The sequence below is a fragment of the Dunckerocampus dactyliophorus genome, chromosome 12 (assembly GCF_027744805.1).
Source record: "Dunckerocampus dactyliophorus isolate RoL2022-P2 chromosome 12, RoL_Ddac_1.1, whole genome shotgun sequence".
Lineage (NCBI taxonomy): Eukaryota > Metazoa > Chordata > Actinopteri > Syngnathiformes > Syngnathidae > Dunckerocampus > Dunckerocampus dactyliophorus.
Genome location: NC_072830.1, coordinates 20664278 through 20680825, shown reverse-complemented (window position 1 = coordinate 20680825; position 16548 = coordinate 20664278). Strand labels below are relative to the sequence as shown.

The window sequence follows — 16548 nt, the reverse complement described above, 5'->3', positions numbered from 1 at the left end:
AACATGCAGGTGAGGTTAAATGACGACTCTAAATTGTCCATAGGTATGAAAGTGAGTGTGAATGGTTGTTTGTCTATATGTGCCCTGCGATTGGCTGGCGACCAGTCCAGGGTGTACCCCGCCTGTCGCCCGAAGTCAGCTGGGATAGGCTCCAGCATGCCCCCGCGACCCTAATGAGGAAGAAGCGGTATAGAAAATGGATGGATTGTTTTCTGCATGTAAAACTATAATTGTAAAACTATGAAAAAGTATTTTGTGTTTACATTTTCCGAAATTTGCACTATTTCTTGTGGGAAAAATTATTTTCGGTTAGAGTGTATTTCCATTTGAGTTGAACCTTCTGGAATGGATTAATGACACTAACCGAGGTTCCACTGCACGTGCACCATTGCACCTCTTTCGGGTCAGTTAAGCCGAGGTTACAACCGGACCTATGATTTTTGGCTGTGCAATTTTGTCATCAGGAGAAAAGAACCATCGTCACTTTAAACAAGTGTTTTAAGTGTTTTTACGTTTTACAGTGGATAAATTCTTTATACATTTGTGTGCCAATTGAAAATGTTCATAAATTATATGTGTGATGTGAGGACCATCTGTGACGCAATTCATCAGGAATGCGGATGAGTTCGGATTCCACATTACCCACAGTAAGAGAGTTTTGGACTGCAACATCAGAATTTTCACAGAGACATGACTAAACAGTGGAGTACCGGACGATGCTTTTGAACAAGCCGACCGCCACACACTGTGCACTGATAGAACAGCGGCTGAAACCGGCAAGACCAGAGGCGGAGGACTGTGCATCTACTGTATGTGAACTGCTTTTTGCAATATTCGACTATTAATCGACTATGGACAAAATCTAACAAATCAGATTGGACTATGAAAATCCTTACTCAAAGACAGCCCTAATTTTTGCACTTGTATAACTGTTACAAATAAAATATAATAGTGATAGTGACCCCAGATTGTATCATGTCTTTTTCCTTTGTTCACTATTATGTGTAATGGTATATTACTCGTAATCGGCTTTTATCAGTACAGAACATTCAAAAATGAACCGAACTATGACCTTAAAACAGAGCTATGTACCGAACCATGATTATGGTGCACCGTTACACCCCAAATGTACACTGTAAAAGAGTGTGGAAACATAATGGAAGAGGTAGACCACTGGTCCCAAAGGTAGCCTAGTTTCCACAGCAGGTGCAGTACCAACATAGTTGTCACAATTTGCCAGCTATTAGTACCAGCTAAGAATAGAAGACAGTATCAACAACTGGTCATCCCTGAAAGTGGACAATGTGCCATCAAATGACATACTTTCTTGGAAGCTGTTAGGCAAAGTAGCCAGACCTGCAAAACCTGGTCATGACGTTTGAAATATTTACTGCTTGGGATGGGATGATTAGGAGGGAGTGAAATTTTGCAAACACTCATGTGTCAGACATATGGTTCACAAAGCACTTAAGCCACACTCTGCATGCACCTGCAGAACTCCAAAAACATGCACAGTTTGCTGTGTGCTAATAAATCACGTGAACGTGTGCCATCCCCAAAAAGACATGTTGGTTGAGAGTGTGTATAGTAAGTAAAAGTCATGGAGTCCCCTCGGGAGAGGAGGCAGAAGACTCTTTAATATTTCAAAGCAGTGATAAGTACATCAGGCAGACTGCAGAGAGATAAGATGACTCTGCGGGCAGAGCTGCTTGGGGACAGAGGCAAAAAAAAAAGCAAAGTGGGGGAAATAGATTCGGCAAAGAAGATATACAGTAAATCTAGCCAAACTAAAGTGCTTGTTTCCACAAGAATGTAGTAGGATTTTATATAGAAAGTGACACATTTTAAAAGGAAGAAAACTGGTAGCTTTGGATTACTTTAAAATACTATCGTTGTTCATGAATTTGATCAAAATGTCATGTTTGACAGCTTTGAAATCATTTTGAAATCACTATGAATTATGTCATTTAGAGAGTTCTCCCCAAAAGGATGCCATCAATCTGTGTTCGGTGATTTCCTGCCCTCTTGTAGAGAACCAACCTTCTGTGCACTGTCCTGACTACGTCATGAACCGCTGAGCAGGAACAGCTAACATGAGAGTAAAGGGAAATGAATATTTTTTTTTTTTTGTGGGGTAGACCCAGTTTGCATTATACATTCTCAAAGGGTGGGACTCACATTTGTGCCACAATTGTGGTCCACACTTTAAAAAGCCCCATGCAAGACAACACACCAGATTGGGTATAATTACAGGGTATTTTATACAATATCCCCCTTAATTAGGGATGGAATGTGATGACACATGCTGAAATGACAGGGAAATGAAAAAAGTAAGACAAGAACAACCCCCTTTACAAAAAATGGCATGGCCGAAATTCAACAATGCACCAATTCCACAGAGTAAGTCAGATATTTGTATTTGTATATATTTTATTATTTTACAGGGTTATTTTATTTAGAAGTTTAAAATTGTAACATTTACAATAAGGGTTCGATCATTTTGTGCACAACTGTATTTTTAAATATGATATATTTTTGTTCACAATATGGAGATTTTATTTATATACGGTCGTTCCTCACTACATTGTGGTTCGAACATCACTCCCTCACACTATCGCAATTTTTCAAAATATAATTAGTTAATAAATGAATGCTGTTTCGTGGTTGACTATGGCCTATTAGTCAAAAAATATTGTAAGACAAGTTATATGTAGTATTCTGGTCACAGGCGTCATGGGTGGGTAATGTTACATTGAGTAGACATGTTAGATTATACACTGCTCAAAAAAGTTAGAGGAACACTTCGAAAACACATCAGATCTAAACTGGGGGAAAAATGATCTTGAATATCTTTCCTGATAATAAGTGGGTGATGTATTAGTAACAAAATGAAGCCACATAATTTGATAGAAATGAAAATGATCACCCTATAGGGGGGGGAAATCAAAGACACCCCAAAAATGAAAGCGAAAAAATGATGCAGCACACTGGTCCATTTTGCTAAAATGTCATTGTAGCAACGTAAAATGATTCTCAGTAGTTTGTGTTGCCCCCACGTGCTTGTACGCATGCCTGACAACGTCGGGGCATGCTCCTAATAAGACTACGGATGGTGTCCTGGGGGATCTCCTCCCAGATCTGGACCAGGGCATCACTGCGGTACCTGGACGCATGGAGGAGATTCCAGGAGACAGGTAGTTACTCCAGGAGAGCTGGACAGGGCCGTAGAAGGTCCTTCAACCCTCAGCAGGATCGGTATCTGCTCCTTTGTGCAAGGAGGAACAGGATGAGCACTGCCAGAGCCCTACAAAATGACCTCCAGCAGGCCACTGGTGTGAATGTTTCTGACCAAACAATCAGAAACAGGCTCCATGAGGGTGGCCTGAGGGCCCGCCGTCCTGTAGTGGGCCCTGTGCTCACTGCCCAGCACCGTAGAGCTCGATTGGCATTTGCCATAGACCATCAGAATTGGCAACTACACCACTGGTGCCCTGTGCTCTTCCCTGATGAGAGCAAGTTCAACCTGAGCACATGCGACAGACGTCATAGGGTCTGGAGATGTCGTGGAGAACGTTATGCTGCCTGCAACATCATTCAGCATGACCGGTTTGGTGGTGGGTCAGTGATGGTCTGGGGAGGCATATCCCTGGAAGGACGCACAGACCTCTACAGGTTAGATAATGCCACCCTGACTGCTATTAGGTATCGGGATGAAATCTTTGGACCTATTGTCAGAACCTACGCTGGTGCAGTGGGACCTGGGTTCCTCCTGGTCCACGACAATGCCCGACCTCATGTGGATAGTGTATGCAGGTAATTCCTGGAGGTTGAAGGAATTGATACCATTGACTGGCCCCCACGTTCACCTGACCTAAACCCAATAGAACACCTCTGGGACATTATGTTTAGGTCCAACAATAATAGTGAGCGTCAATAGTAGAGTGTAAAGGTGACTATAGGGATGTTATTTCATGTCTACAGGGATCAGATAATTTGAAAAACTTATTTAGAAAGTCATAAACAGGTTTTCTATGCTCCAACTACAAAAATATTGGGTTTATTAATATTGAATCTTACTTTGCAGAATTTCACTTATCATGATCTGGTCTTGAACCAATTAACCGCGATAAACAAGGGCCTGTGTACCAAAACAGTACATGCTTCAACAAGAGCTGTTATGAGATGGATGAACATCAGAAGAAAAAAAAATTGTCACTTTAAACAAGTGTTTTATTGTTTTTTTACGTTTTAGAGTGGTTAACTTCTTTTTCGACTTGTGTGCCAATTGAAATGAATGAAATGAAATGTTTACTTATTGCGGTTGAGTCTGGAACCGATTAACCGCGATAAACAAGGGCCGACTGTATATACTGTATATTTTTAATATTTGGGGGATATTTTATTTCCAAGAATTTTAAAAATATTTGTAGGATATATATATATATATATATATATATATATATATATATATGTGTATATCTGTGGAGAAAGGTCAAAAGAGACAGAGGGCTGTGTGTGAGGGAGAAGATTTAAAACAGAGCAAAGAGGTGGAAAAGTATGTCATGTTTTCTCTGGGGAGAAACAGTAAGTAGCATGGCTTTCAGCCTTGCAGGGAAAAAAACTCTGCTAGCCCATCAAAAGACAACTCAGCACTGTAAATCTTTAGCCTATAAGGCTGCGCAGTAAAAAACGTATGCATAAAGTAAGGACTTGATTGGGCACCTTCTGGAACATGTTACATGACGTAACTCAAATATTCCTAACCAAAATGCCGTCTGCTGGGTTTAATATGTAGGTTATTTTTATATTCTGCATTATTTACCATCTTAGGTTTTGCAAAAGGCTTCAAAAATATACATTTTAAGAGTGTCATCACACACGCACAGACGGGGGGGGGGGAAGCAAAGTCGCGAGTCGGCAACCATCCATCCATCCATTTTCTATGCCGCCTATCCTCACTAGGGTCGCGGGTATGCTGGAGCCTATCTCAGCTGACTTTGGGGAAGAGGCGGGGTACACCCTGGACTGGTCGCCAGTCAATTGCAGGGCACATATAGACAAACAACCATTCACACTCACATTCATACCTATGGACAATTTAGAGTCGCCAATTAACCTAACAATCATGTTTTTTGGAATGTGGGAGGAAACCAGAGTCCCCGGAGAAAACCCACGCACGCATGGGGAGAACATGCAAACTCCACACAGAGATTTGACCCCAACATGTGTGGCCAACATGCTAACCAAGAGAGACAGCACATCCAACAAATTTTTTACTTTTTGGAGGTGGGGCCTAAGTGAAATAACATTTGTCTTTATGTTATATTCCATTTTTATATGCTTGTATTCTATTAAACAAAAACCTACTGTACAACTATTGAAGTCAGTGTTCTCCTCTGTCAAGTCCATCTGTATCCCACGCATCTCTCCCGCACTGCTGTATACCCTAGCCAATTCTCAGCCCACTTCTCATCCTTTGCCATCATTCCCCCATCATTCCACCCTCCCTGTCTTCTCCTCTGAGCAGCTGCAAGACGTGAGCTCCAAGTTTTGCAACTGGATGAGCTCATTAAATAAACTGAGGAAAAGGGCAGCATGCGTCTCTGAGTTGCAAACACATACAGGTAATGGATGTGTAAACACACACTGCAGAGAGGAGAGAGAACAGACTAAAAATAGTCAACAGGAAAAGGAAAGCAAAATGGTTTGGAAAAAGAAGAAAAAAAACAAGACAAACTGGGGCGTGGCAATGGAAAAGGGAATCCATGCGGAGAATGTATAGTCCCAATCTTCCCAGTGGGATTAGTGTGAATCTAATATGTCCTGCTGTCACTTCAACTGCTTTTAGCCTCATTTTATGAGAAACTTGAGCTGTTAGCATTAGCTCACAAGCCTCCTCTGCAGCACACGAATCAATTACCAACTCTGCTTATCTGCTTAGCATCCACTCTAAGACATCAAGTGGCAACTGCAGAGCTAATATAACACGGACTAATATAACAATGTCCTCTTATTTGTTCATCTACAACAATTGGTGGAAATTTACTGTTATTTTTCTATCCTGCATTGATTTATACTTAGACTTATTTATTTGTATGTTTTCATTATTTTATGAAATCATGTTTAATGTATTTATTATTATTGGGGATGTCCGATATTGGCTTTTTTGCCGATAACTGATATGCCGATATTGTCCAACTCTCAATTTCCGAATCCGATATCAACCGATACTGAAATGTGTAATATCACAAATTGTTGTAAAGTAACAATAATCATAAATGAGTACAGTTGTTATGTCGGCTACTCCACCCATCTGAGAGTAGATTAATGTATTACATATTTTATATGAGAATACATTTGTGTTTCTTGTGCCTTGATTTATGCTATTTTTGGAAAGATTACATTTATTTTTACTTATAAAGGGGTATTGTTTCAAATACATGAATTTGCTGATTATTATTTTGATTGATAACTTTCAGGTTGTTATTTTATATTCTTATTTTACTGCATTAAAAGTACTCATTAAAACTACTGTATAAAAAAAACAAACTCTTCCCTCACCCACCCCCCATCTGCCCTTGTAGGGTGGGTGGCTGTTCATCTCAAGCACGGGTCCTCTATCAGAGGCCTAGGAGCTTGAGGGTCCTGTGCAGTATCTTAGCTGTTCCTACAACTGTGCTTTTTATATATATATATATATATATATATATATATATATATATATATATATATATATATATTTCTTCCTCTGCGAATGTACCTTAAAACATTTAAAAGATGTTTAAAAGATTTATGCTGCTAATGTAAGGTGATTTGGTGATATTAAGCAATATACAAAGTTTCAATGTCCTTCATTTGTCAAAACTGTGTGATCTGTCTTCTGAACACAAAAATTCTAGCACATCATGCATGACAAACCTTGGGTGGAAGATGAGTTGAACGCAGCAGTTATGTCACTGCGGTCAGAGGGTGCCATTTTTTGATTTTCTAAATGAGGCCTACATGCCCTGCTTCAGGCCTCAGACAATAAACTGTGGTAACAAGTGACGGTCTGTCTCTGAGTGGGACATGCTGATGTAAAGGGTTTACACTCTCCCCTGTTGACTTGCTTGTGGACGTTAAAAAAAAAAAAAGGTCAAGTAATCACAGATTGGACTCAACTTTCAATCCTATTTGAAGATTAAGTATACTATGGCAGAGATCAGTGCGTAAGCCTTACTAATGACTCTCAATCTGCTGCCCCTCAGCTGTGCTGTCTTCTGTATAATTGAACCTCATTTGTTTACAGCTTTAAGACTAACAGCTTTTTTTTTTTTTTTTTTACGTGTAAGCAGCAGCTTACTTCGCCGGAACTCCCTAAATACTCATTATTTGACTGGGATCTGCTTTATGGATATGTGTATTTTTGGTCGCATACTCTTGTTGGTGGAAATGATGACAGTCAGTACTGAATATTTATTGATGCACAAAGCCACCTCTGTTCCCCTCCTGTGTGATCTCTGCCCCAGCCTTTTCTATAACTCTCATGCAAAAGAATTAAGACAGCAAGGCTGACTGTAGGCTTCCATAAATACTTCAACCAAAACACCAATGGTGAATTGTCATGGGTAATAGAAGCCATACAAATTTGGACCAGAAGGTGAGAAAATAAGAAGTGAAAATTGAACAAATTATAATAAAAAACTAGTTTACAATTATTTAAAGTGTGAGAGGAGAGCGAGAGATACTGTAGATAGATATACTGTATATATATATATATATATATATATATATATATATATATATATATATATATATATATATTTTTTTTTTTTTTTTTTTTTTTTACTGCTAACTTCATGCCTGAAGTTTCACTTTTTCCCATGCTTCACATGCCTGGTTAGATTAAATTGTCAAGCTGCTGCACCTCCCTTTAAGTCTTCGAGAGCATCCCCACAGTTTGAAAACCCCAGTTCTAAAACAAAATGAGGGAAAACTTCTCATTTGATAAGATTGTCGTCATGCGAATGCATCTACTTCTTCGCCAATATAAGCGCGTCTCCTCCCTCACAAGCACAAATTAATGACGTTCTGATGATCCAACTTTTACCCTGTTAACAGTGTATATTACAGACTACATGGCTCCGTGTTGGCTAGCTTCTGGTTTTATTTAAAGCTTTGCTCTTTAGCTCAAGAGTTCCCCAGTGAATAGAAACCATGTGCAAATATCAAAAGTTTGTATCAGCTGCATTCCTTCCATTCAGATGGCTTGATCTGTGTGAGGCTGTGCGGCACATGTGAGCGCCAGACCAGTGGAATCTTGCATTTAAGGGAGACAAGAAACCAAAACATGTTCGGCTCAGATGATATTGATAAAACACATGAAACAAAAAGAAAAGAACAACCAGGACTGCTTTCACTACCAAAGATGCACCTGCAAAAGCTATGGCTCCATCTGGCCAGTGAGAAGACGGGAAGAACCACACGACTGTGAGCTCCCCAAACTGTCCTCCTCTCTTTCTCTCTCTCTCTCTACGTACACAATTGCACCAATGTGGCTAACGCTGAACAGCTGCCACTTGCTACCTCCTCTCAGCCAACATTCTTCTCCCGCCATCCTCCACTGCCAAGGCAGCGAGCGCACAACTGACTGATCTGTTTCTCCAATCACGCACACAAACAAGCAGCTAATTGTGGAGCAGCATCAAGAGTTAGCCAACTGTTGATGTGCTAGAAAGCAAACTTTTACTTAAGAAATTTACATAACTTCCTGCTGTGGACGTCCTCCCTTTAAAATAAAGTGCAGCAATTAACCCCAGAAGGCAAGTCGATTCCGAACCTGATTAAATTCAATTACAAACAACATTCTATTATATTATAGTACATATATATAATTATATATTATATTAATCGTAACTATTAATTTAGAAACAAAATGAGGTGCTGATATCGACTTGTCTGTTACTACGGTTTACGTCAGCACCGGTGCCATTATGGTACCAACCTTCGGTACCCATCCCTATCCAGAATTTTCCACAAAGACGTTGTTGCCATTCCCCTCCAATTATTTGTGCAAGACAAGGATTTTCGGTGCTGAGCATTACCAAAACAAAACTCTGCAGCAAAATGAACAGTAAAAACTCGATATGCCTGTCTTTGCAACTCGCAAAGCACATCCCCTATACAAATCATATCTACGCATGTCTTACATACCTAAAAACCATGCTTATCTTTGACAACAAAGTAGAACTACAATTTTATATATTACTGAAAGCAAATATGTTTATTTCTATGGAAAATGCTGACAGTGGGAAAAATTAGAAATGTTTGACAGGCATTAAGCCCATTATTCCATTTATTTGTCCTTTTTCCTTCAGTGGCTTCTCCCTCTCATTCGCTGCTGCGGTTCATCACCGGGGATGAATTAACAAAATCCCACAAGACTTTTTCTTTTTTTTTTGCAGAGCTCTCCAACCCTCTGTTGTCTTCTCAGATGAAATTGTTATTTCCAGCGGTGCATGACTCCCCCTGTGTGCGCACCACTTTCCACTTCATTTAACATTGTGGAAGAGCTGAAACATTGTTGCCAGTCAACTTTTGCCACGAGGGACATAAAGTCGGTACAGGGGGACTCATGATTCGTGCTGGGCCTCATGAGATGATGTCCTGATTTCCTGTTCGATCAAGTATGCTACTCCTAGAGTTGCCATGGTGGCAGCTTGCTACTCCAAACTCAACTGAGCAATTAAGGCAAAATGGAGTGCACTACTTGGCTGCAACCAGCAGAGATTCAGTCTAATTTAGTTTTCAGTTTAAAAAACAAAAACAATATGATGCCAGCGAAAAGAAGTTGCTCCATCCATGCAAACAAGAAAAACAACATTGTTACATAGCATTTCCTCAATCCTCTTGGGCAAGGAATTCATCAGAGTTTCACAGGTTGTTACTGGAATCCTCTTCGACTCCTCCATGATGACATCACTGGTGGAGCTGGCGGATGTTTGACACCTTGCGCTCTTCCAGCTTCCAGGTGCTCAATTGGGTTCAGGTCTGGAGACATACAGTGGTGTGAAAATGTGTTTGCCCCCTTCCTGATTTATTATTTTGCATGTTTGTCACACTTAAATGTTTCAGATCATCAAACAAATTAAAATATTAGTCAATGACAACACAACTGAACACAAAATGTGTTTTTTAAATGAAACTTTTTATTGTTAAAGGAGAAAAAAATCCAAACCTACATGGTCCTGTGTGAAAAAGTGATTGCCCCCTAAACCTAATAACTGGTTAGGCCACCCTTGGCAACAACAACTGCAATCAATAGATAACTTGCACTGAGTCTGAGCAGTTTGTGCAGTTTGAGGTCACCAACAGATGGCCAGACATTTTTGGGATTTTTTGATAGACAGCAGAATTCATGGTTCCATTTATCACAGCAAGTCTTCCAGGTCCTGAAGCAGCAAGACAGTCCCAGACCATCGCACTACCACCACCATATTTTACTTTTGGTATGATGTTCTTTTTCTGAAATGCTGTGTTATTTTTACGCCAGATGTAATGGGACACACACCTTCCAAAAAGTTCAACTTTTGTCTCATCAGACCACAGAATATTTTACCAAAGGTCTTGGGGATCATCAAGATGTTTACTGGCAAAATTGAGATGAGCCTTAATGTTGTTTTTGCTCAGCAGTGGTTTTTATCTTGGAGCTCTGCCATGCAGGCTGTTTTTCCCAGTGTCTTTCTTATGGTGGAGTCATAAACACTGACCTTAACTGAGGCAAGTGAGGCCTGCAGTTCTTTGGATGTTGTGGGGTCTTTTGTGACCTCTTGGATGAGTCGTCGCTGTGCTGTTGTGGTAATTTTTGTTGGTCGGCCACTCCTAGGAAGGTTCACCACTGTTCCATGTTTTCACCATTTGTGTCTCATGGCTCTCGCTGTGCTTCGCTGGAGAAGCTTTAAAAATGGCTTTATTACCTTTTCCAGACTGATAGAGCTCAATTAATCTCAGTTATGTTTTAACAAGGGAGTAATTACTTTTTCCACACAGGGCCATATAGTTTTAGGCCATATAGATTTTTTTTCTCCCTTATAACAAAAAAAGTTTCATTTAAGAATTGTATTGTGTTCAGTTGTGTTGTCATTGACTAATATTTAAATTTGTTTGATGATCGGAAACATTTAAGTGTGACAAACATGCAAAAAAATAAGAAATCAGAAGGGGGGCAAACACTTTTTCAAACCACTGTACTTGGCCACTTCATCGCCTTCAACTTCCTCAGCAAAGTACCTGTCATCTTGGAGGTGTGTTTGGGTCGTTATCGTGTTCGAAAACTGCCATCCGGCCCAGTTTCTGCTTCAGAACGTCTCAGTACATGTTGGAATGTTTGTCTCCCTCAATGAACCAGAGCTCCCCAGTGCCAGCACTCATGCAGTCCCAGACCATGACACTACCACCACCATGATTGACTGTAGGCAAGACACAATTATCTAATTAATTAATTAAACCTCTATTGCTACACAAGCTGTACACAGCATACGCCATAGTATTTTCACTTGGGAAGATATCCTGTAATAAAAATGTGAGGGGTGTAGTCACTTTTCTGCCAAATGTACTATTTATAGCTTGTAAACATCACTGAGTAAACATCAATATACATGTTTCCCACCACAATGTTATGTTGCCCACCAAACTGTCTTCTCCATTCATGGAGAAAAAGCAGAGAATAAGCAGAAATTCCTCAACTTTTTGTATGTGCTTGCAACACATGCACACTTACGTACATCACTGTCTTTGGTCTTCTCAACCAGTCCTCTGTTTGTTCTCTTTCTAATCCTGAAATACCAACAGTGCATTTAGTCACATGCCAGCTTCCTTTCATCCACCCCCAGTGAGGGCAAGCTCAGGTTGAATGCAAAGTGCCTGGTATCTTAACTCCATAACCCACAGCAGCGCAAGCCTCGGGTGAAAAACAAAGCTGCACGTAAAAAAAAAAACAAAAACATAAAACTACCTGAATTAATATTCAACCCCCGTCTCCTGACTATAAAATGAACATTGTGAAGTTGCAAAGAAGGTGAACTATGCCGCATGACTGCTTCAACAGCTCCCTAAAGCTCCATCCATTTTACAATTTAAGAAATTGATAATAAAGTTGAAAATAAAATGGCCATTCAGACTGAACATAAAGCAAAGGTGAACTAAGGACAGACTAGCTTCTTCTGTCCAGGCTGAACATTTCTAATTTGGACCCCCACCAAATGATACACCTTCAATGACACCCCTGTCCTACTGTATGCCTTAACTTTGTTATTACAATACAAGCATTACTCACTGATACAAATATTTATTTTCAAAAACACACTATTTTTCAGTGTTAACAAAAATGCAAGAGAATTCCTGGAATCCCACTGACAGGTAAACCCTGATCAGGCTTGTGTTTCAGCGAAGGAGCGCGTAGGCGGGATGGCAAAATCTGCACCGACTATGTAGCGTAACATCACACCATGCCTGCAAAGCAGCATGTAATTGACCAATTAATTGATATGGCCATTATTATACAAAACTGCCTTTTTAATTATGTTGTAACACTAAAATGTGCCCCTAGAGCCTGGTTATGAGCACCAAACATGACAAAAACCATCATCTCCCTCACTTGTTCGCTCCACTTGAGTGAAGAGGTGCTCCAACGGTTGCTTTTAAAGTTCTGGGTTTCCAGAACATCACAAAGAAAAAAAACCTCCTTCCTCATGGACATGATACCACCTCTGACCTGCCCCATTAGAGGACATCTTAAAAAATCAAATAAATAAATAACTAACAACAGGCTTCGCTACACATCATAAAATCAAGCCTGGAGCTCTGTCAACTATCAATCAGCCAACTAACAAAGTGGTAGCTGTACAGACATTATACATTCTTCTTCAGCAAACAAGTTAACCTAGCATGATGTTGCTGTTAAAATGTGAGCTTAATGTTAGCACTGTAGCTCACATACAACAGCTATGCTAGTGTTGCTAACGTTTGCCTCCTCCTCTCCCACTCCTTAATGTTGTTATACAGTATGTAATATATGACATCAGTTACGTTGGACACGTGTAGAATTACAGTGTATATGTAAGAAGAAGATACAGTGCACAATAGTCTGAGACCGGCGTAGACAAACACAGCTCATCAGCATTAAAGCTACAGAAACATAAAACTGTGTTCCTAGTAGGACTTACTAAAAGCACTTTTATAGTGTCTAAATTCCAGCATTAAGGTACACTTCGACCCCTGAGACTTATTTTAAATTGTTGAAAAATAGCATAATACGGGACCCTTGAACAAAGAAAATAACTTATCAGTGCTCGAGCAGCATAATGTGAAATTTGAATGAAAGGTCAATGTGTAGTGAAATGAAAGCAGCAGACAGCACTCTCACCAGACGGTGGTGCATTCAGCTGTTTTTTAGCTGAACAAAAAAAAAAAAAGAAAACAGGGAAGTTGTATCCAAGAGCTGCAAAATGGTAAGCAGTTGATGTTATTTTAAAAAATAAATAAATGGATGAAAGCAAATAAAGTTGTTGCTTCAGGACATGAAGTAATAAACCAGCTTTTCGTCTACATGGGTAAGCACACCAATATTTATTTCTCCCAGTCTGCAAACCACATTGTGATGGAACTCCAAAAGGCTCTTGGCAAAAACCACCCTGCAATGACTATTTTTCGTCAAAAACTGCAGCAGTCAAATTGGGCCTCTACTCTATGTCTTTGTGGTTGCCTATTTGGGGGATGTTATCAATCAGCACCATCCAGATTGAGTCACATTTTAGGACTCAAACTCAAATGCCATTCAAGCTCCATAGCTCGGTGGCGTCAACAGCGTACAGCTCTTTATGATGTCATGATGGGACAGAACACTCACATGACTTTGTGATAAAAATCAGCGAGTCTAAGCGGTGACTGTCGCCACCGTACTCAGGCTGGCTTTGTTGAACTGTCGCCATCTTACACTGAAATCACTGCCGGACAGCCATGTTTGTATATGTCTGTCTATTTATATGATAAGCGACTGCACTTATGCTGTGCTTGTAGAATGAAGCTCATACAAATTTGCATTCACCTTCATCCTCATAGCGGTAATCATGTTAGATGATGGGTCTGCTGTTGTCTCTGTGTGTGTATGTGTGTGTGATGCATGATGATGACCACAAATTCAACTTGAATGACTTGCCACAGCAACAAAAGTGGTAGACAGTCTCTGCCGTACACCATAGCTAAGGCAACAATGACAATGATATCAAATACACAACCTAAGTTAAGAATGAATCAACTTTCCACTTATTTAACCCACACTAATCCCTCACGTCATCAGAGGGTGATTTTTTTTTTATTAATATTGATTTATTTACTTTATTCATACACCCCAACAAGGATTTCTTGAGCTGGAGTATACATACAATATATCACGGGAGTGTGTCACTAAAAAATTCCGAAAGACAAGGCATGTTTGTCTGCTGGCAGGTGTTAATTAGTTTACAAACCTGTTTGGAGACATGTACCACAACACTGTACCACACACGGCCTGTAAAACTGGTCCTTACCTTTCACTGAAGTCAAGAACAAGCTCAAGCGGTGAAGTTTCAGTATTGCTCAATCATGCTTGTCATAGATTCATTCATTTTTTTACCACTTATCATTGAGTTAGGAGGTGGGGTACACCCTGGACTTGTCAATGGCAAATCCCTAAACACAGCAGAGAACTCCTGTCATATAGCGAAAAGCCAAAATGTGTCACGTGTCTTCAGGTGCTTGCAAATGAATCCATGATGCCGATACTTAATTAACACTGTTACAAAGTTCACTTTTATCATTTTAAGAAGCGGTGAGATGTAATAACAATATTATCATCATTATGTTAAAGTTTAATCTATTACAGTAAAAATGCTTTAAACTGGTTTTAAAACAAAGTGGTTTGATTTGGACTGTCCCAGTCTTATTGCCGTTCATTTTCTGTAAACATTAAGATTTACTTGAAAATAAAAGAAGTTAATTTCTTCTCTGAAGTATTTACGTTGAAAATGTTTCTTCTTCTTTGGCATGTGGATTATAAGGAGGTCCTTTGAAAATGTTCGCTCCAATATTGGGTCTGTGGTACCAAAAAGTTTGAGAACTGATATAGAGGATCTTTGACAATCATTTTGCCACAGATTCCTAAAAAGAGCAGAGCACTCCTATCACATACTGTACAAGATTTTTGAGTAGCGTTCTTGCAGCAGATTCCAAAAACATGTGTGGTGCTCCTGTCATATAGAGAATCTTTGACCGTGTTTTTGCAGGCACTCCTGCCATATACAAGTACTGTAGAGGGTCTATGACTAGCGTTCCTTTGACTAAGGTTCCTAAAAACAGCAAACCCCTCATGTCATACAACAGATCTTTGCTGAACATTTTTGCAGCAGATTCCAAAAAACAGCAGAGCACTCAGTAGATCCTAAAAAACAGGACAGCACTCCTGTCATATAGAGGATATTTGAATAGTGTTTTTACAGTAGATTCTTAAAAACAGCACAGCACTCCTGTCATAGAGGAGTGTTTTCACTCAAGTTTTTGTAGCATATTCCCCCCAAACAGCAAAGCACTACACTCATAGAGAGTCTTGAGTAGCGTTTTTGTAGAAGATTGCTAAAAACTCACCTCTCCTCCGTGGCCATCAAAAATCCCAAAAATGGATGGGTGGCTCTTGTTGACAATGTCGGAGAGCACCTCGAAGCGATCCTCCATGTGGTCTCTCCGGCCTTGGATGGAGTAGACGGCTACGTTGTTGCTTTTCAACTCCCACGTCTTGGCGAACTCGGCGTCCAGGACGTCCAGGCCACCGAAACGCTCGTTCTGCATCATCTCGGCCACTTTCCCCTTGACCATCTTCACTGCATCTCTGCTGGACTTGACGATGGTCTTCACTTCGTCCGTGTGGAAGAAGTAACTCCACAGGGCCAGGCTGATGCACAGCAGGAACAGGGTCTCCGGTCTGAGCAGAAAATAACGCATGATACGACCTAAGAGGGACAACAGGGTCATCGTATCCTCTATCATTTATTAATGTTTGCACGCAGGAAGTCGCGGCGGCAGGTTGAGCGCGGTTCGCCGATGATTTCAGTCAATGGCTGGTGCGTGCAGGAAGGCTCTTCGGTGATGAAACATTTAAACCACAAGAACGAAATGTAAACAAATGAATGACACGTTTCAGGTTCGATTTGGGGTGGCTGTGTGTCCACGCCGAGCACTTCAGCCTTCACCCCCGCAGTGGAAGAAAGCAGAAAACCGCTGTCCGCTAACCATTTGGCGGAGTTCGGGGAAACTCCACCACGCCGGACTTCGACGTGAGCCAGGATCCAGTTATGCAGGCGTCTATTCTTTGTCCAGCTCTGTGACTGTCCCCTGGTCCTCAAAATAGCGGTCTGTGACTGCCGTCACATTCTCAGCTGCCACACTGGCTGTGGCGTCACACAAGCTCTGCTGCCAGAATACACGACCGAGGTGCCTTCAAGTACACCCCGTTGTGTATGCACATCCGAAGACGCTATC

General features: G+C 40.5%; 1 protein-coding gene across 1 annotated transcript in view; it reads right to left on the bottom strand.

Moving 5' to 3' along the window:
* ppm1lb (protein phosphatase, Mg2+/Mn2+ dependent, 1Lb) overlaps nt 1-16490 on the bottom strand; it is a 48972-nt gene extending 32482 nt beyond the window's left edge. Inside the window, exon 1 of the mRNA XM_054793752.1 lies at nt 15658-16490. Within this exon, the coding sequence (XP_054649727.1) occupies nt 15658-16056 (399 nt within the window). The 5' untranslated portion in view covers nt 16057-16490. The remainder of the gene's footprint in view (nt 1-15657) is intronic.
* Between the last annotated feature and the right edge of the window lie 58 nt (nt 16491-16548).